Source organism: Sebastes fasciatus, chromosome 21, assembly GCF_043250625.1.
Source record: "Sebastes fasciatus isolate fSebFas1 chromosome 21, fSebFas1.pri, whole genome shotgun sequence".
NCBI lineage: Eukaryota > Metazoa > Chordata > Actinopteri > Perciformes > Sebastidae > Sebastes > Sebastes fasciatus.
Window position 1 is genome coordinate 1264488 of NC_133815.1, and position 21356 is coordinate 1285843.

At 43.8% G+C, this 21356-nt stretch overlaps 1 protein-coding gene across 5 annotated transcripts in view; it reads right to left on the reverse strand.

The window, feature by feature from the left end:
- Positions 1-706: 706 nt before the first annotated feature.
- Positions 707-21356, reverse strand: part of LOC141759841 (sodium channel protein type 2 subunit alpha-like) — a 187898-nt gene continuing 167248 nt past the window's right edge. For 3 of the 5 annotated variants that reach the window (XM_074622274.1, XM_074622273.1, XM_074622276.1), the window contains 7 exons: positions 17860-17982; positions 15694-15969; positions 11432-11485; positions 10911-11048; positions 9341-9445; positions 7952-8222; positions 3073-5934 (listed from right to left, as the gene is read on the reverse strand). In XM_074622274.1, the coding sequence (XP_074478375.1) occupies positions 4631-5934; positions 7952-8222; positions 9341-9445; positions 10911-11048; positions 11432-11485; positions 15694-15969; positions 17860-17982 (2271 nt within the window). In that variant the 3' untranslated portion in view covers positions 3073-4630. Of the gene's footprint in view, positions 973-3072; positions 5935-7951; positions 8223-9340; positions 9446-10906; positions 11049-11431; positions 11486-15693; positions 15970-17859; positions 17983-21356 lie in introns of those variants that run through there. The other 2 variants (XR_012592206.1, XM_074622275.1) reach the window with 2 other exon arrangements.

Genomic DNA, 21356 nt, shown 5'->3' on the forward strand with positions numbered 1-21356 from the left:
AAATTGTAAATTTGCAAGAAAAAACTTGGATATTCTCCGAGTGCAAAAACTGTGGTAATGAAAAAGTGTTTCTTTTGTTAAGGAATAACATCGCTTCACTTTGTAAGTTTAGATTAACCTCATCACACCACGTATGCCACCGTTAACGGTCATCCTTACCATAATAACGCCACTTTAGGAGCAACGAAATTCAGACGGTGGCTGGCGTTATAAAGCACTCCACTATTTTTCTCTATAATCTTACAAATTTGTGATTTTTTTTTCTCATAAATTTGACACATTTTAATCTCAGAGAATATCCAAATTTTTTTTCTTGGTAATTTACAAAATTAATCTCAGGGAATATTAAACATTAAACATTAAAATTTGGCAAATTTGTGATTTTTTCCCCCGTAAATTTACAATTTTAATTCCAGAAAATGTTCAAGTTTTTTTCTCATAAATTTATAATTTTATAATCCCACAAATTTTTGAGTTTTTTCCTCATAAATATGCCTTTTTAATCTCAGAGAATATTCTAGGTTTTTTCTTGTAACTATCCGACTTTATTATCTCACAAATTTGTGATTTTTTTCTTGTAAATTCACAACTTTAATCTCAGAGAATATTAAAGTTTGTTTCTCGTTAATTTACGACTTTAATCTTGGAGTTTTTTCTCTAAATATTACCCCCTCCTCTGGCTTCGTAATTTTACTTTTTTTCCCCCCCTACAATGGCCGTAATATGCCGTCGTAAAAACCCGATCAGAATTCACCAAAGTGTTGTTGTGCGTTTTCAAACATAACTCCACAGATTCATACAGTGGTAAAAAAAACTTCTGTAAAGTCAAGTGTTTCCAAAGAACTCACTTAAAAGGTATCGGCAAACCGTTATTGCTAGACGCGGCCTGTGTTTTTTTTTTTTGTTTGTTTCTCTGTGCAAAATGGATAAAGAGCCGTCTCGCTCGGCCTCCGCTTCTCCTCCTGGACGCAGCTAAAGCGTGCAAAAAAACAAAAAAACAAAACTATGTTAGATGAAATAAAGAAATCAACCAGAAAACAAAGCAAATAAATAAATAAATAAATAAATAAATGACACAGGGTTTTGATTTGAAGAGTCTCCTTTCAAACTGGGTTCACCTTCAGGAGGGAAATAAGATCCTGTCGGCAAAATATTACATTTGTTGTGTAATACTTTTTTCAGTTATTCATGTAAAAAGCTAAAATAATGAAGTACTGTACTTTATCTGCACCAGAAAAGTTAATTTGTCAAATCATGCATTTTATTTTCTAATAAGGAACTAAACTAGAAAACTGCATCCAAACATGAATCAGAATTTATTTCCCCACATCTGAAATGAAACTCTTCATATCGTTTTTAGTGGAAACAGGAAGCAGAAAAGCTTTTAGCATCGTCACGCCAGTGTTCTGGGAAAAAAACCTGCTTTAAATTACTCCCCAGGTAGTTTAGATATTCTGCTTGTCGTCTGGACTAGGGATGCTTAACCGATAACCGACCCTCGTTAACCGATTATTAACCGTTAACCGACAAGATTAGTGCCTCGCAGGCGGCGGTGTACCAGCTGCAGTGTCTGAGCACAACAGACAACTGAGTCTCCAGTTCACCGTCCGGGAGCGTTAACTTAGCAGCTACGATGCTGCGTGTAGTGTCGCGGACATGCAGCCACTTTCCAGTCAAAGTCTCCACCGCACATTTAGTTTAGTTTAGTTTAGCAGGATGTTGTGTGTGTGTGTTGGCGGTGAGTGTGAGGTCGGCGTTATAGCTGTGAACGTAGGTGTAGCAGTGTTTTTACCGATGGCGTTAATCGGTTAAATGCTTACTTCGCCACTTCTGTAGTCGGTTAAAAAAGACATTTTAGGCAAAACAAAATCTGTCTGGAGCCGCAAGACATCTGATCATTGTGATGAAGGTAACAGTTTATAGTGTAAGTATATAGTATATTTAGTCTAATGTAGTGAGGGACAAAGAGACAATGTACTACGGAGTATTAGGGCCACATTGAGGGAAACAACATCTGAGATTTACACAATAAAGTCAGAATATTTTGAGAAAAAAAGTCGTAATATTACGAGAAAAAAGTCATAATTTAATGTGAATAAAGTCGTAATGATACGAGAAAAAAGTCATAAAATTACAAGGAAAAAATTAAATACTTTACTACACTACTTTATAATATTATGACTTTATTCTCTAAATCTCAGATTTTTTTTTCTCCTCAATGTGGCCCTAATCCTCCGTCGTACCGTCGTACCGTCGTACCGTCGTACCGTCGTAACATAGACCTACAACAATGATCAATAGAAATGAAAATGTAAACAGGAGCTAAAGAGGCGGAGCATGTTGCTCCGGAGACGCAGGTCGCTGACCCCCGGGGGTTAAAAGGTTAATTATTAACATCCCTAGTCATGACTGTTAATGTTAATTTATCTGAAGAAATATTCAGACTGTATATAACGGCACCGTCACACATACAAGAACGCAAGCGAGTGACAATCGAGGTGAAGCGAGGCGATATTCGCGAATCCGAAGATGCAAATTTGCTTCGCAACCGGAAGCGATTTTTGCTCCTTCGCTCACACAGAATGGAAGTCAATGTGAGGCGAAGGTTCATTGACGCGTGTGTGACTGTCTCTATTCTGATAATCTGCTGCAGGGAAACACTTTTTATAAGGAGTTTTTTTCCAGACACTGACGCCGGCGACGGCAACAAGCTTCTCATGAAACTAAACAAGGCGATGCTGATGTGCTGAGCTGATTGTCGCTCTCTGGTGAAGGCTGGCCGACACCTCCAAGATCCTTTAGCCCGTTTAGCCTCCAGATCTCGTGTGTGTGCCGAGCCAGACTCCAGACCAGATGGATATACGATGATGACGGCGGGTGATTTGTCAAAACAAGTCGTGGCTGAATAGTTGGTTCAGGAACATTAACTCCTCTGATAGACCAACAACTTTACTGAACAATATTTATCCTTCTTTAAAGAAGGAACATTAACCTGAGGTGTTATGATATGAATGTTGTTTCATTAATAGATTCGTTTTTGAGCAGAGCTTTATTAAATTGTTTTGAATTTAAAAAAAATATATTTTTGCACCAAATTCTGAAAGAGTTTTAAAGATTTAATTTGATTTAACTTAACTACGACAACGTATCGGAACACTTATTCCTTTCCAAATCATACGTCGTTGATCAGTGAGCATCCAGTAACGTCATAATTTCCTGAAATGTTTTTACATTTTACAATTTTTTGATAATTGATTTTTCACGTACCTTGAGATTTCACTGAATTTTAAAATGTGATATATAAATTAAATGAATTATCATTATTATTATTAACTTCCGTACTTAAGTAACGCCACTTCTGTTGTTATTTTAACCCAAACATTGACTTATTTGTCACGTAACTTCCGTACTTAAGTGCAAATTCTATTAAAGTTTCAGGAGATTACTACGTTATTGGGTGCTACAATCCTCGACTACAAGCCGGTAACCTCCGATCTGTTTCCTCGTGCAGCGTCGTATCGCAGCAGGAATATGAGTCTTCTGTTCGTGAAGTCTGAGAAGACCTTTTGGACAAATCACCCACCGGCGTAAAAACTGACGTGACATGAGGACGTTCACCACCGGGGCAAAACACATATCGGAAGAGTCCGGGACCGCGTAGAAAAATCTCATTGTGCACTTGTATTATTTTTTTGGTGTTATCTCATCAGAGGAAATATAAATACGTCCCTGCCCCCTTGTTTCAATGTGTCTTTGCCCCGGTGTGGTTAAAGTGACAGAACATGTAAACTTAAAAGTGCAAAAAAACTGCCAACAAAAACAGATGAAGTTGCTTCTCAGGTTTTTTTTTGTGTTTTTCCTGACCGCACCCCCCCTCTCCTCTCGTCTATCACAACGTGGTAGTTCAGCCTCTTCCTCACAGCTAGTGCCACTCCAAAGTCCAAAAGAGAGAGAGAGACTTTTTCTTTTTCAACTTACTCTAAAAAATATAAAAAATAGTAATAATCGTACCGCTATTAAAAGACTGGTAACATCAACAAAGTTATACTTTTACTACGAAAACATTTGTTTTTAAATCACGTCGTCGTTATTTTCCCTCCTCTCTCGAGTCTCAGTCCGTCAGAAACACCACCAGGAACAGCGTCACTCCTACAGCCAGGCGTACTCTGAGAATATTGATCAACTGTGGGAAGGCACGGACCCCCCCAGGCCAATAAATGATGGATACATCTGATATAGTTGTTCCGACCCCTCTGACCCCCCTGTAGCCGAGGTCAAAGGTCAGCCGGCGTTCCGAACCCTCGGCTCCGGTCGACACCAGAGAGGTCTTTTACTCCGACGAAGGCAGAGTCGACTTCTCTGTCTTTGCAGTTTCTCTGCTTCCCTTTAAGAAACCCCAAAAACGAGTCCAGGAATCTCCGCGGGGCACAGGAAGTAACATTAAAGGTAGTAAATATTCCACTTTGTTTGCTCCTGCAGATCCTCGCTCATAGCTTCTCTCCGCCGCCGCCGCCGCCGCCGCCGCCGCCGCCGCCGCCGCCGCCTCCTCCGCCTCCTCCGCTACGGTACATTCAGTAAACAAACCCAGACGAGGATATCCTCACATTTTTTTTTTGCTTTTTGGTTCCCGCTACGGTACAGTGTCCTGCCGTCTGTCAGGGTCGACCAACGACGGCGATTGTTCGCTCGGTTCGCTGCCGGCGGTGTCGACAGCTATCGTTTCTGGCTGGACGGCGAGCGGGTGAAAGATCTCCGACGTGGCTCGCGTCACGCTGTCGTAGGACGGCGGGGACGAGATGGTGGAAATTGTCTCGGAGCGCTCCATCCCTAACAAACTGGAGCCGTAGTTTTCCCTCATCATGGCGGCGATCAGCCCTTCCTTCTCGGGCGCGTCCTCAAACGTCCCCTCGCCTCCCTCTTCGCTGTCCTCTTCCGCGTGCCGAGGCGTGGTCATCTGGCGGTACAAGTAGGAGGCGGCCTTCAGCTGCCGCCTCACCAGGTGTCTGCGGTAGCACCTCTGGATCACCGTGGCGGAGACCTCTTCCTGTTTCCGCCTCAGAGTCGTCGTGATGGGCTCGTAGGAGATCTTGGACGGGTTAGCCATCATGAACTTCTCCTCCATCTGCTGCTTGAGGGCGTCCATCTCGCCCGACTCGCCCAGAACGCGCTTGGTGAAGGCAAAGAGGATGTCCAGGCAGTGGATCTTGTCGCCGCTGACCATGGGCAGGTCCATGGTGATCAGTTTGATCTTATTCGGCTTGCTGATGCGCAGCGGCTCCGAGAGCGAGTCGGCAAAGTCGGACAGCTTGGCGTACTCGATGAACTGCGTGGCCTCCGAGTCGAACTTCTCCCAAACCTCGTAGAACATCTCAAAGTCGTCTTCGCTCAGCGGCTCGGTGCTCTCCTCCGTGGCCACGCTGAAGTTCTCCAGGATGATGGCGATGTACATGTTCACCACGATGAGGAAGGAGATGATGATGTAGGTGACGAAGAAGGTGATGCCCACCGACGGGTTCCCGCAGTTGCCCCGGACGGTGGTGCCGGTGTGGGGGATGTTGGAGTTGCACTCCTCGGGGGAGTTGTTGAGGATGGGGCTGAGCAGGGCGTCCCAGCCGGCGGAGGTGGTGATCTGGAACAAGCAGATCATGCTGTTCCCAAACGTCTCGAAGTTGAACATGTCGTCGATCCCCGCCTGCCGCTTCACGTAGGCGAAGTTGGCCATGCCGAAGATGGCGTAGATGAACATGACCAGGAAGAGCAGGAGCCCGATGTTGAAGAGAGCAGGAAGGGACATCATGAGGGCGAACAGTAACGTCCGGATGCCCTTGGCGCCTCTAATGAGACGCAGAATCCGTCCGATACGGGCCAATCGAATCACTCGGAACAGCGTTGGCGACACAAAGTACTTCTCGATGATGTCGGCGAGCACGATACCTGAAAAACAGAAGAAGAACATGTGAAATCATCGGGGTGCTTTCACACTAAACAGAGCTAGACATCACGGCTAAAGCTGCACGCTAACTCCGTCACGGACAGGAAACGTTATGGTATGGCGGTTAAGTCGTAATGTTACGAGAATAAAGTCATGTAAAATTACTACTTTATAATATTATGACTTTATTTCCTAAATCTCAGATTTATTTTTTTTCCTCAACGTGGCCCTAATCCTCCGTCGTACCGTCGTACCGTCGTACCGTCGTACCGTCGTACCGTCGTACCGTCGTACCGTCGTACCATAGACCTACAACAATGATCAATAAAAATGAAAATGTAAAAAAACAGTTCTTCATTTCCCTGTTTATAAATCCACAGAGAGCCTCTGGAGAGGGAATAAAGAGCTGCAGGATGCTGACCGCTGGTCTGGTGTTAAAAAGGTTAACAAAACTAACAACACACATGGAATCGGCACCCCGGTATCGTGATGGTATCGCAGGTGAATCGTCCCAGCCCTAAGACATTTGCAGTGAGTCTATTAGTTGACCAGGATGTTCTGTTATTGGAGGACATTCCTGAGTGACATCACCTCCGGGTGGACGTCTCCGTCTGAACGCGGCGGGTCTGCTGCGATTACAACCTGAGTAATTGGTTCTGGAGGGCCGAGCCGTCGCTCCCCCTCTAACAGCATTCAAACGCTGTAACTCATCCGTCTTTTCCTTGTTACCCGGGAATGATAAACTGAAAGAGGAGCCGGCCTGTCACCGACCGGACCGGACCCCTCCCAACCTCCCCACCAACGACCACCTCCACCACACACCTCCATCTCTCACCCGTCTCCCTGCGTTGAGTTATAGGTGATGGAGGGGATGAGCAGGGGGGAGTCGAGAGGGAATCACCGTCACGTCGTACATCAACTCAACCCCCCCCCCCCCCCCTCCACCGCTAACACACACACACACACACACACACACACACACGCACACACACACACACACACACACACACACACACACACAGCTGATGTAACAGGTCAATCATGTTTGATTTGTCTCCAGGGACCGCCCTCTGGCAGCTCTGATTGCTGCTGTTACCTTCACCTCCCCACGGCAGCCTCGTCTTCACGCAACACACATGCACACACACTTAATTACACACACACACACACACACGGTCTTGTCAGAGCACTGATAGCTAAATTACCTGCTTAGGTTGGTCTGTGCTGCGTCTGCAGACCGTTCTGTTATGTGTGTGTGTGTGTGTGTGTGTGTGTGTGTGTGTGTGTGTGTGTATATGACCACACAGGACCTTGGTGCAGCGTAAACATCAAGGCCACAACGATGGTCACTTTGTTGGCAGATAATTGTCAGGCAGACATTACATTACATCAGCCACACACACACACACACACACACACACACACACACACACACATATATATATATGTGTATAAATATTAGGGCTGTCAATCGAGTCAAATATTTAATTGCGATTAACCACACATTTTTTATCTGTTCTAAATGTACCTTAAAGGGAGATTAGTCCAGTATTTAATCCTCTTATCAACATGGGAGTGGACAAATATGCTGCTTTATGTAAACGTATGTATATATTATATTATTGTAAATCAATTAACAACACAGAACAATGACAGATATTGTCCAGAAACCCTCACAGGTACTGCATTTAGCATAAAACAATATGCTCTAATCATTATCATTATCGCGTTGATGCAAATTTGTTTTAATGCCACTAATTTCTTTAACGCATAAAACCTGATGAATCCATCGGTACCAACCAGGTCAGACTGGCTGGTAGTGAAGGAGGTTAAATAACGCTCTAAACGTACACTAAATGTAGTGTAAGTTTGGAGCGTTATTTAACCTCCTTCATGACACGCTGGTATGACCTGGTTGGTACCGATGGATTCATCAGGTTTAGTCTAGTTTAGGTCTAGTTTCAGATGATACCAGTATCATCTCTTCGCTGGAACCCGCCGGGACGCGTCTGAACTCACCAACGATGGAGAGGATGACGACCACGAAGTCGAAGATGTTCCAGCCGACGGTGAAGAAGTAGCATCGCAGCGCCACGATCTTGGTGAGGCACTCGAAGGTGAAGACGATGATGAAGGCCAGGTTGATTTTGTTGAGGATCTTCTCCATCTGAGGCGACTGCTCGTCCGTCTCCACCATCATGGTGATCATGTTGAAGAGGATCAGCACCATGATGATGATGTCGAACGCCTGCTTCGCCGCCAGGTCGAAGAAGAAGCCCTGCACAGAGTTCTGGAGAGAGACGGAGGATTTATTTATTACTTTTTTATGGTTTCATCTGCTTTGTTTTAAAACAATGGCCGTTACACATTCATGCAAATGATTTGATTTACTTTATTTAGCTCAACAGCAGCTTTTATTAGAGACAGGTTAACACAAGCTCAACACCTCTGGATTTATAATCCAATACAATATACATTTCTACAGCACTAAGTCCTTTTTTCCTTTCTTATTGGTGCAAAAACAAAACAGCAGTGACTTTACAAGTCATACAACAAAGATAAGAAGAGGGGAGAGATACCCGAGAAAAGATGAAGAAAACAAGGAGACGCTCAGAGCTTCACATGAGACGAAACAAACCAAACAAACAAAACAAAACCAAAAAAAGGATGAAATAATAGTCATAATAATTCTAGTAATAACCTCTTCAATAAATTTAAAATAAAAGAAAACATTATTATTATTATTATTAATAATAATAATAATAATAATAATAATAGGTGGTAATAATTATATTATTTATTAATTTATAATAATAATAATAATACGTATTATTATTATTATTTTATACACTGCCATATGTCCAATTTGGGGGAAGGTTCTGTGTTCTATGTTTTATTTTATTTATTTATTATTTTATGTATTAACTTTATGTTTAGCCATTTACTTTTAAGTGATTCTTATAATAATACAAATAATAATAATACTTATTATTATTATTATTTTATACACTGCCATATGTCCAATTTGGGGGAAGGTCCTGTGTTCTATGTACAATGTCAGAATAGAAATGTACCTTAAAACTGTATTTCATCATCGCAGCAGTCAGCTGTAATTCTTATCTACAAAGATCGTGTTGAATGTTAGAAGAAGAACAAGGTTTGGTAATAATAATTATTTATTTTCATTCTAATGATTTAAAGGTAGCGTTGAACTTCTCTGTAAAAGCTCTCTGGTCAGTTTTAAAATGTGGTTAGATTAACCTGATTAGACTTCAGTAATATGCGGCTGGTTAAGGGTTAAAGACGTTAAACTGGAGCATCTGTTATTATCGAACACACACAGACTCAATGAGAGTTATTGTTTGATCGTCTCGGTGTTGTGTATGTCGAGGCGAGCTGTGTGGGTACCGTAGGTCTGGGAATGGGCTTCTGGGGTTTCTTGGATCCCAGTTTCTTCATGGCGTTGTAGTACTTCTTCTGCTCCTCCGTCATGAAGATGTCCTGTCCTCCTAAGTAAACCAACAACAGCAACAACTACTCTGTTATTTTCACAGCAACATGTTGCTGCAGGTATCGCCTGTAAAACTCAGTTTGATCCTTTTTTACTGAAATAAATTACACTGAACAAAAATATAAACGCAACACTTTTTGCTCCCATTCTTCACAAGTTTAAATTAGGGCTGTCAAAGTTAATGTGATGATAACGTGCACATTTGTTTTAACGCCACTCATTTATTTAACGCATTAACGCAATCGATCTTTCAGAGTTTGTAGCGGCTCAGTTTTAAAGCTGGAGTGACGATACTGGTATCGTATGAAACTATAAAACCTAAAGAATCCATCGGTACCAACCATGGAGTCCCTTGACCTCTGACCTCCAGATGTGTGAATGTAAATGGGTGCTATGGGTACCCACGAGTCTCCCCTTTTCAGACATGTAAAAGGTCAACAAATGTGTTATTTTCGCATATTCAAAAAATGATCTGTCTGAATATTTCTGGGGTCCCTAAACAGTCTTGGAATTACATAAATAATAAAATGAATAAATACATTTTAGTGGTTTTAAAGATATGCATTGGAAAAAATATTAACAAAAAAAATGCATAATTCAAAAACAAAATGTCAATTGAAAAAATAAATAAAATAATAATTAATAAATAAAATTTAAAGGTCCCATATCGTGCTCATTTTCAGGTTAATACTTGTATTTTGTGTTTCTACTAGAACATGTTTACATGCTGTAAAAAAAAAACTTTATTTTCCTCATACTGTCTGTCTGAATATGTCTGTATTCACCCTCTGTCTGAAACGCTCCGTTTTAGTGCATTTCAATGGAATTGCAACAGAATTGCGTTGCTTGGCAACAGCTTGGGTCCATGTTTACATCCTGTCAGCTGATGTTATTCACATACACTGCAACAGGAAATAAACTGGGACACATTTAGAATGTTTAAAACCGTGTAAAGGGTCTAAATATTGTATATTTGTGACATCACAAATGGACAGAAATCCAAACGGCTTGTTTCAAACGCACAATTTCTGAATACGGGCTGTGTGTATTTCTCAAGTTTCAGAATAAGCATATACTTCTATCATCATGTTCTAATCCTTTATGCACTTTCACTATTTATTTTAATTAATTTATGTTTATTTGTGATTAATGACGAGAGCTGCATCTCAGATTAATCTTCAGGTTCCAGCTTTCAGATGATGTTCACCACTTCTATGTGACATCTACTGTTGACCTGCTATCTCCCCTGAAGAAGACTAAAACGGGTCTATTGTGGGTCTCAGAGGGTTACATTTTGGTCACAATAAAAAGGAACCAAATTCGTCACCAAAGTTTAAAGAAATGCGTAGAAAAAGTGTTTTATCTTTAATTTAAACTTGTGAAAAATGGGAGCAAATAAACAATCAATCAAACAGACATTAACATTAACAGCGTGTTGCTATATTATTTTCTTTCTGTGGTACTCATCTTTCGCTTCTGCTGGTTGAAGTTGTCGATGATGACGCCGATGAAGAGATTGAGGGTGAAGAAGGAGCCGAAGATGATGAAGATGACGAAGTACAGGTACATGTACAGGTTGACCTCCTTGATAGGCTGCTCCTCGACCTGACGGGGACACACACGTTTTAAAAAGGAATACACATCCCGTCCTTTGAGTCTCTCACATTATCTTCATTTTACCTCATTTTAGGTTCTTTTAATTCATTTCTTAACGTTCGTCCAACCTTGTTTCATCTTCATTTTATGTCACATTATGTAACTTAATTTACGTAACAAACATCTTTATTTAAACCGTGATCTTTTCCTAAAACTAACCAAGTAGCTTTGTTTGAATTCACAACGTTAACCACAACGTTTAAAACAGCGACTGTGCGTTACCGGGGTGTTAAACGCCACGCGGAAAGCTTAAAATGCGTAAACACGACACACGAAATGTCGTTAAGAGTGGCGTTCTACTTAAACTATTCAAACTTTTCTGTTGAACTTACAGCTCGTGAATCCACCGCCGCATACATGATCTCCATCCAGCCTTTGAAGGTTGCCTTGGAAACAAAGAAAAACAAAGAAATTAAATGGTGACCAGCTGTGATTGGTGATGAATATATATATATATATAGAATGCAGGATTTTTACTCGTAGTGGAGTATTTTAAGAGTGTGGCATTAGTACTTTTACTTCAGTCAGGTTATGAATGAAGGACTTTTACTCGTGGTGGAGTATTTTCACAGTACAGTACTGCAGTAAAGGATCGGAATACTTCTTCCGTCGGTGTGGGGTGATAAGGAGAGGCTGACAGTAGGATGGGGTGTACATCACAGTAAGATGGGGTGTCCATCACAGTAGGACGGGGTGTCCATCACAGTAGGATGGAGTGTCCATCATAGTAGGATGGGGTGTCCATCACAGTAGGATGGGGTGTCCATCACAGTAGGATTGGGTGTCCATCACAGTAGGACAGGGTGTCCATCACAGTAGGATGGGGTGTCCATCACAGTAGGATGGGGTGTCCATCATAGTAGGATTGGGTGTCCATCACAGTAGGACAGGGTGTCCATCACAGTAGGACAGGGTGTCCATCACAGTAGGATGGGGTGTCCATCACAGTAGGATTGGGTGTCCATCACAGTAGGACAGGGTGTCCATCACAGTAGGATGGGGTGTCCATCACAGTAGGATGGGGTGTCCATCACAGTAGGATTGGGTGTCCATCACAGTAGGACAGGGTGTCCATCACAGTAGGACAGGGTGTCCATCACAGTAGGATGGGGTGTCCATCACAGTAGGATGGAGTGTCCATCATAGTAGGATGGGGTGTCCATCACAGTAGAATGGGGTGTCCATCACAGTAGGATGGGGTGTCCATCCCAGTAGGATGGGGTGTCCATCCCAGTAGGATGGGGTGTCCACATACTTTGTGGTCTTCAGTAACACTATCTCCAGTATCTATCTGTCGGCCTGCGACACGTCCGTTCTCTTATATAATAATCCTTCTGCTTCACCTCCAACAGCAACGTGGAGCTCCTGCATGTTTCTCCTGTTTCTATGTGTGTCAAGTGAGTTTCTGCTCCTCCGTCACCACGACGACGTCCTGCACAAGTGAACAAAATGGATCTCCAAGCTACATTCTTGTTTTAGCAGAAAATTAGAGTGAGAGAGAGTCGGAGCGCCATGGAAACACCGCCACTGTGTTTTTCTCAATGAAAGATCAACACGTCCTTTTATGGACTTCCCTCCTCAGTGTGGGGGGGGAGCAGGTGGAAGGAAAAGATGCAGATATGAAGGTATGAGTGGGCGCCTGCCGTCCGTCACTCAGACCTGAAATCAGCTCGTCGCCACGGGTTACCACCTGTTATTATTATGGTCTGTCGGATGTGAGCGAGAGAGGGGGCACGCTGTAAAAGATGACGAGCCCAGCCAGAGGTTTTTTTACCGGACGTGGAGACCCAGTGACGACGTTCACTGGCGACTTCGTCCGAAATCACGTACTCTGCATGCAGTACATACCCGACAGGTGTACTACAGGTTGTACTACCGTTCAGCATACTACTGTGTGTATAAACAGCAGTATTTATCTTTTCGGATGCACTGAGCTGTAATCTACGTCGCCACTTCCTGAGAGCCTCCTTGCTGGTTACCATGGTAACCCCTGTCAACGTCATGTGACCATAACGACGGTTTGCGAGAGTCTGAATTTATTTAAAATATATGTTACGTCTAGCAAAGAGGAATCTTATACTTAGCGTTAATGATGTTAAAGAGCTGTCCGTCAACATCTGTTATGAACATTGCCGTCAATACCGCATTGCATTGTGGGATATTTTGCATACTGTAATATTTCACTGGAAATAGTATGCAATTGGCGTACTATTGGTTTCATACTAAGGTTTCAGACGCCACATGTTTACTGCGATCAAAAGAGTGACGCAGAGGAATCGGACAAAGCGTCAGTATATGAGGAGTTGGGATGAGAACACGTTGGGCGTACAAATTACAAGCCAAAATCAAGAAAGGCGTACTTATTGCACGCTTAGAGTCTTGTGCATTATCGTGGCATTCATACGCCTTGTCATGCCAACGGGCTGGATATACAGATATCTGTTTATAGCAGGGTTGTCAACGTTAACACGATAATGCGTTGACGCAAAACTGGTTTAACGCCACTAATTTATTTAACACATTCAATATTTCGTAGGTTGTAGCAGCTCAGTTTGAATGTTAGAGTGAAGATACTGGTATCATATGAAACTAGAAAAACCTAAAGAATCCATCAGTACCAACCATATCATACTAGCTTGTAGTAAAAGAGGCTAAATAACGCTCCAAACTTGCGCTAAACTGACAGCTGTATGCTAAATGCAGTACCTGTGAGGGTTTCTGGACAATATCGGTCATTGTTTTGTGTTAATTGATTTACAATAATAAATATATACATACATTTGCATAAAGCAGCATATTTGTCCACTCCCATGATGATAAGAGGGTTAAATACTTGACAAATCTCCCTTTAAGGTTCATTTTGAACAGATAAAAAATGTGCGATTAATCACACTTTGTACTTTTTTTTAAATAAATGTAAACACTTTGCAAGAAATGTAGTAAGTTACTGATGATGAACCGATAATTCAGACGTCCACAGATCCTGAGCTCAGTGAACTCTCTCTGCCCTTTTTTGCAGCGTGAAGCTATTTCCAGATGCTAATGGATGGGTTGCCCCCGCCAACCGTTGCCACGCCGACCGGCCAAACACAGAGAGAGAGAGAGAGATGCTGAGCAACACGTTGCCACGGCGACTGCAACTCTCAAGTTTCCTCAGTGGCTGAGGGTGGACCGACAACTTTCTTTCTTCATCCCTCTCTCCCTCCTTTCGTCTTCCTCTTCCCCCCCTCTTCTCTCCTTGTCTTCCTTTACCCTTCCCTCTAGTCTTTTCTTTTTCTCTACTCAACCTCTCTCTCCTTTTACCTCACCCGTCTTCTCATCTCATGTCTCTCTTTCCTTCCTTCAGTTTTCTTTCCTTTACTTTCTTTTTTCTTTAGTTCTTCTGTTTCTGAATTTCTGTATCATCTTCCAGCTCTGTCTCTTCCCTCCCTCCATCCCTCCATCCCTCCCTCCCTGTCTCTCCATCATCTGTTATTAAACACAACATGGACAAAGCCGATTATACAGCCACTGCAACTTCTCCTCCTCTTTCCATCTCTCCATCACTTTGCTTTCTTCATCCTCTCTCTCTCTCTCTCTCTCTCTCTCTCTGGTCTCCTTCTCGCTCTCTGTCGCCCACCACGGGAGTCCTGAGAGCCTCCAATCAATCAGCGTCTGAGAGGCTTTTATTTTTAGAGCGACTCCAGCCAAGTGGGAGGGAGACGGAGAGACGGAGAGATGGAGAGATGGAGAGACAGAGAGACGGAGAGATGGAGGGAGAAGAAGTACAAGTGTAGTTCAGAAAATTAACGTTCAGACTGCAAATGGAAAGAAAGAAACATCAGAGATGGAGAGAGATGGTGAGGAGGGAGGGATGGATCTATTTTATTTAAGGAGATTAAAATATTTAATCGTAATTAATCACACATATTTTATCTGTTCAAAATGTACCTTAAAGGGAGTACGTAAAAGTAAGGAAGTATAATCAGCTAAATGTACTTAAAGTAAAAGTATGTAAGTATTATCAGCTTAATGTACTTTAAGTACTTAAGGTAAAAGTATGTAAGTATAACCTGCTAAATGTACTTAAAGTACTTAAAGTAAAAGTATGTAAGTATTAACAGCTTAATGTACTTAAAGTACAAGTATGTAAGTATAATACCCTAAATGTACATAAAGTACTAAAGTAAAAGTATATATAGTCAGCTAAATGTACTTAAATTACTTAAAGTAAAAGTATGTAAGTATAATCAGCTAAATATACTTAAAGTACAGTGTAGAAATACTTCATTGCACGTAAAGTAGAAGGATAAAAGCGTAAGATGGAAATACCAAAGTACAAGTACCTGTAAATAGTACATTAATGAGTGTTATGAAGAGTTGAAGAGAACAGCGTGTTCAGAAGAGCTCATATTTGCTTTGTGGTTGATCCCATGCAGCAAACGAAGCTCTGGAGGAGTTTCTAAGTGTCTAAAATCACCTGATGAATCATGACTCTCCTCTCCGTTCACCGCCTGAAAAGTAGACTTAAGTAGAGTCCTAGAGTAAATGTACTTCGTTACATTGCACCTTATATGTTGGCAGATGAGTGATAAGATGCAGTGAAGTCTCTCACCACTTGCAGCAGCGCCAGGTATCCGGCCCCCACGTTGTCAAAGTTGACCTTGACCTTGGTCCAGTAGTAGAGCGAGGTGTCGTTGAGCGCCTCGCACTCGGACTTGTTGTTGATGAAGGAGGACTCGTAGATGTGGCCGGTGCGGTTGACGCAGCGGCCGAACTTGCCGGCGAACAGGTTGACGCCCATGATGCTGAAGATGAGCCAGAAGATGAGACAGACCAGCAGCACGTTCATGATGGAGGGAATCGCCCCGATCAGAGCGTTCACCACCACCTGCACCGACACACACAACACGCCGTCACACACACTACGCTCACGGTCACGGTTAACATTCAGGTAAAGACTGAGTACATTTACTCAAGTACTGCACTCAAGTACAAATCTGAGGTACTTGCACTTTACTTGAGTACTTCTCTACTTTCTACTTCTACTACGCTACATTTATCTGACAACAACACTGTTACGTAACACCTCGTAAGAAAGTCAGCTGTGGGCGGTGGTTATTTATTTACACTAGCTCCGTTGTTACTTTACCGTTGTTATGTGACATTATTACGTTCCCATTGTTATGTGACGCTGATACGCTGATAATCTGATACTCTGATACTCTGATACTCTGATACGCTGATACTCTGATACTCTGATACGCTGATACTCTGATACTCCGATACTCCGATACGCTGATACTCCGATACTCCGATACTCCGATACTCCGATACTCCGATACTCCGATACTCTGATACTCCGATACTCCGATACGCTGATACTCTGATACTCTGATACTCTGATACTCTAATACTCTGATACGCTGATACTCTGATACTCTGATACTCTGATACTCTAATACGCTGATACTCTGATACTCTGATACTCTGATACGCTGATACTCTGATACTCTGATAACGTCAGTAATACTGATGAAGGAGACAGAAACAGAGAGCGGAGGGTCCATGTTTCCTCTCTGGTCACATGCTTAAAGTTTAAATACTGGTACTGAGAGAAAAGAAGCGTCTGAGGAGGAAGAAAGTCAAAGCTGTACGGAAACACTGTCAGGAAGTAATGAGATGAGCCAATCAGAGAGCAGATAACACTGAAGCAACAGGTGAGATGTTAGTGGGGATAAAACAGGTTTCTTTTGAACACACCTGGGCACCAACATATCAGGATCGTTGGAGATGAACTGTGTCTAGCCTGGACTCTATCCTTTATTATTTTTATGTCGGCCTTGTAAAGCACATAATGAGCACTCGTTTTGATAAGGGATATATAAATAACCTTCATTATTATTATTATTATTATTATTATTATTATCAACCACACAATTGCTCAACATGAGACTAATATTCTACAATCTATCGTTAAATATCACAGAAGGTTCGGATAGTGGTGTTTGCTGTCAAAACTAAGAGCACGCTGTGGCGAGCGCAGTTCAAACACGAGCTCAACCTGCGCCGTGTCGCGAGCACAGACTGCTCTCTTCCGCCGGGAAACGACAGTTGGTGTAGCTCTTATTGTCGTCCGGGTGGAAACAGTAGGGATTATACACTCTGTTCAGTTCCAGAAACATGCTGAGATAACGAACAGGAAAAAAACAAAGTGTAAAAATTTGTCTTAAAGGGACTGTTTGTAACTTTTTAAGCGTATAAATGTACCGGGCCGGGACACATGCGCGCTCGCATATGCGCGCTTGCGTGTGGCCGGCGAAACCGCTCCTCTGCCTGCCTGCCTTCACTCAGACAGCGCGCGTTCTCGCTGTCTCGCTCCACCTCTAGATGTGACCGCGGGAGGAAACCGGGAGAAAACAACAAAGTTCCCTCCCTTGCCTTCATGATAGAATGACGACCAACACACCTAAAGAACGGAAAGATCTTCAGCTTTATATCTTCTGACATCTCATCTGATCAGCTTGAACACACCTTGGAAAATCATTTAGGAATATAAAGTTCCTACTTTGGTGGTCATTTTGAGAAACGGCTGCCGTTGCCCCCAGGGGCCAGATGTGCAGCGCCCTGATATCTAAATCTTTTCAAAACATCTGTCTGTGCAAAATGTCACGCTTTTATCACAAAATACTTTGACTTTGTTTGGGTGATTATATTCTATTATATGTGACTTCCTGCACCACTGCCCAGATGTGTTCGTTGTATTAATACTGACTCTTACCCTCATGCCTTCAAATCTGGAGAGGGCTCTGAGGGGTCGCAGGGCCCGCAGCGTCCGCAGGGACTTGATGGCTGCAAAGTCTGAATAACCCAACGTGTTGGCCACCAGACTGACCAGAGAGACCTGGAGGAGAGAGAGAGAGAGAGAGAGAGAGAGGATAGAAAAAGATAGAGACGGGTGGACGGAAAGACAGAAGGAGGAGAAGCAGAGGACAGAAGCAGGACAGTTAACTTCTAGTCTAATGAAAGACACGGCGAGAGAGAGGACGGATCAGCCAATCAGAACTGTGGATATGAGAAGAGATGAAAGGTTCGTTAGTTTAAATATCAGCGGACCGAAGACGCCTGCAGGAGAGGAAGGAGAGAAGAGTGAAGCTGTAGATGAGAACATCAGGATGAAGGTTTAATATTCAGTTGATCTTCCACGTCCGAATACACTGAACGTTCTCCTTCATTCACGCTGCGGAGGAGAAAGGGATCATTACGGTTCACTCTGTAAGACCTGAGGCTGACTGACGAGTGTTTAGAGCCAATAGAGGTTGGTATTAATGTGTCACGGTGTCTTTGATTAAGAGTTAATACAACAGACTGTTTTTATTAGTTATTAAGTCGATCTGTCAAAGTTAACGCTAATAAGTTTTAACGCCGCATTAAAGCTACTTGTGATTTTTGGGTTGTAGTAGGCTCAGTTTTAAAGCTAGAGTGAAGATACTGGTATCATATCATCCTGTAGCTGTATGGTAAACAGTCTGAGGTATTCCCTCTGATCAAAGTCAGGACGACATCAAGTCCAACACAGAGACCAGAGCATCTCTAACCCCCCTCCATCCATCCCTCAAGCCAGCTACCGGAGCAGCAGCAGGTTGGTTGGGTTGGGCCGGAGCTCCAGCTGGTTCTTACCCTGATACCAGCGAAGCGGGCCGCGGCCCGGAGAGGACGGAGAGCCCTGAGTGTCCTCAGCACCCGCATGGCGGTGATGTGGTCCATGGAGACGAGATGAGCCAGCTGACCCAACACTGAGATCTACGGGGTCACACATGTTTCACACATTACCCACGTCATATCTGACGTTTAAATCAGTTCATACACTCTCAGATACGACCAGAGATACTGTTCTCACTCTCATCTCCCTGGTTCCCTCCACTAACAGCCAATAGGATTGTTCCATTGGGTTTTCGAACACACGTTTATGATACTGACATGTTTTGTTCAGCAAGATTTGGTGCCTTCAAATGAACCTCGTGAGCTCGGTGTTGAACAACACGGGAAGTCGTGTACACGATGTGTGCGTGGCGTTCAAGTGGTTAAGTCGTGAAGCACGCCGCTGCTAAGCAACAGCAATATTAACGTTACTATCGGCGTCAGTTTAGCAAGCTGGCGAGCAACATGATGCAGGAAATGCAAAGACATGAGAGAGGAGAAAGATGAGGTCGTTGGGAATATCAACATTTTTCTCAGACATATAAAATTACGAAGAAAAACAAACTAAGATTAAAATATATTCACTTATTATGCACCGAAACATGAACATGAGGGGGCGTTCATGATACCACTTCTTTTCAGACCGAGTACAAGTACTTACATTTGGGTACTCTCCGATACCGAGTACCGATACGAGTACTTCTCTGTGCCTAAAGACCCTCGTTAACAGCCAGCTGGAGGGTGTGAGCGACACACGGCAGGCTGGGGAGTCCCGCATACGAGGCGGCACGCACGAGTCAGAGGATGCAAGTAAAACCCCGTGGCGCAATGAAAGCGAGCGCCGGCTGAGGTGGGATCACCGGCCCCGCGGGTCGGGCACACCACTGGCCCGTCTCGCCCGCACCGTCGGGGGAGGTGGAGCGTGAGCGCGTGCGATAGGACCCGAAAGATGGTGACGAGAGGTTAACGTCACGCTGCCGTAAAGTGGTATCGGAGACGTTTTGCGAGTACGAGTACATGAGCACAGTATCGGACCCGATACCCCATACTGGTATCGGTATCGGTGCATCCCTAGAGTAAACACAACGAGGCTGTAAAGGAGGACGAGTCGGCGTGATGACGTTTCAACGTCGTCTCATTTAGCCGCTTGTTAGCAACCGCCTTTTTTAAGACACGTAAAGGCTTCAAAATTCACCCGTGGGATATTTAGTGACGTATTTTATATCGTAGAATTGAAATCTCTTCAGCTGGTGTTAAACCACAGACTTTATTTCAGACATCTAACTAAAACCCCGTTGACCTCCAGACGAGGGAACAGGAAGTGCTAACATGCTAACTCATTTCCTGGTTTAGGACTCATTCCTGCAGCGCTCTACACAGCTGAGTAGAGATCGGATCACAAGTGGTCACTCAGGACGCGTACTCCGACGCCAGGTGTGAACAGACGTACTCAGAGCTGTCCACTTGTGTTCCGATCAGTCATGTTGAGGCCAGGTCTGAACGGGGATCTCTCTCTGTCTCTGTTCATAACGCTCGGCTGGGTTTGTTACCGTTAGACCTCCGTGACTCAACCACTTCTCTCTCTCTCTCTTCAGGCCGCTGCAGTCAAATAAAAAAGTCACAACACGCGGCGTCAATTTATGAAGACGGCCGGGCGGAAAACAGCCAGAAACCCAGAGAGGCTCAGAGCACGCTGGATGTACTGTATGTACGGTGTGCAACCGAGAGAGGAAAGACAGAGTGTGCACAAAGATAGACACGCTTTGTGTGTGCTGAGGTTAAAAAGCCACCGCTGATCGTTTGGCCTGAAGCGGTTTGGACTCTCTCTCTCTCTCTCTCTCTGTCTCTCTCTCTCTCTCTCTGTCTCTCTCTCTCTCTCTCTCTGTCTCTCTCTCTCTCTCTCTGTCTCTCTCTCTCTCTCTCTCTCTCTCTCTCTCTCTCTCTCTCTCTCTCTCTCTCTCTGCTTTTATTTATAGAGTTGTATTATGGCAGCGGAGCGACAGACTGTATACCTGAGAGCCAGCACACACATCTCTCACATCTCTTTAATAACTGTAAATATAAAACATTAACGTTCACTACCGCTGAAAAGTTATGAATCAGCTTTCTTCTTTCCTGCAAATGTATTCTTTACTTTTCAAATTACTGTACTTAACTATGTTTAGTGATGCACCGACACCGATACCCGTATCGGGTATCGAGTATCGGGTCCGATACTGTGCTCATGTACTCAAACTCGCAAAACGGCTCAGATACCACTTTACGGTGGTGCGCCAGACCCCGCTGGACCGGGATCCGGGCCTCACTTTCATTACGCCACGGGGTTTTGCTCGTTAGACTCCTTGGTCCGTGTTTCAGGACGGGTCGGGTGGGTTGCCGACATTGCCGCAGACCCCTGACGCCGTTTTACACGGGCCGAGCCCCGATCTGGCGGCACGGCGCGGAGGACAGTCCGCACCGGGAGCAGGGGCCCCGTCCCTCCCCGGCGGGGAGAGAGGGTGCGGCGAGCCCTTTGTCCACGGTGTGGCGAGGTCCGGGCGGGGAGCGCTGTAAAGCTGCGACCGCGAGCCACCTCCG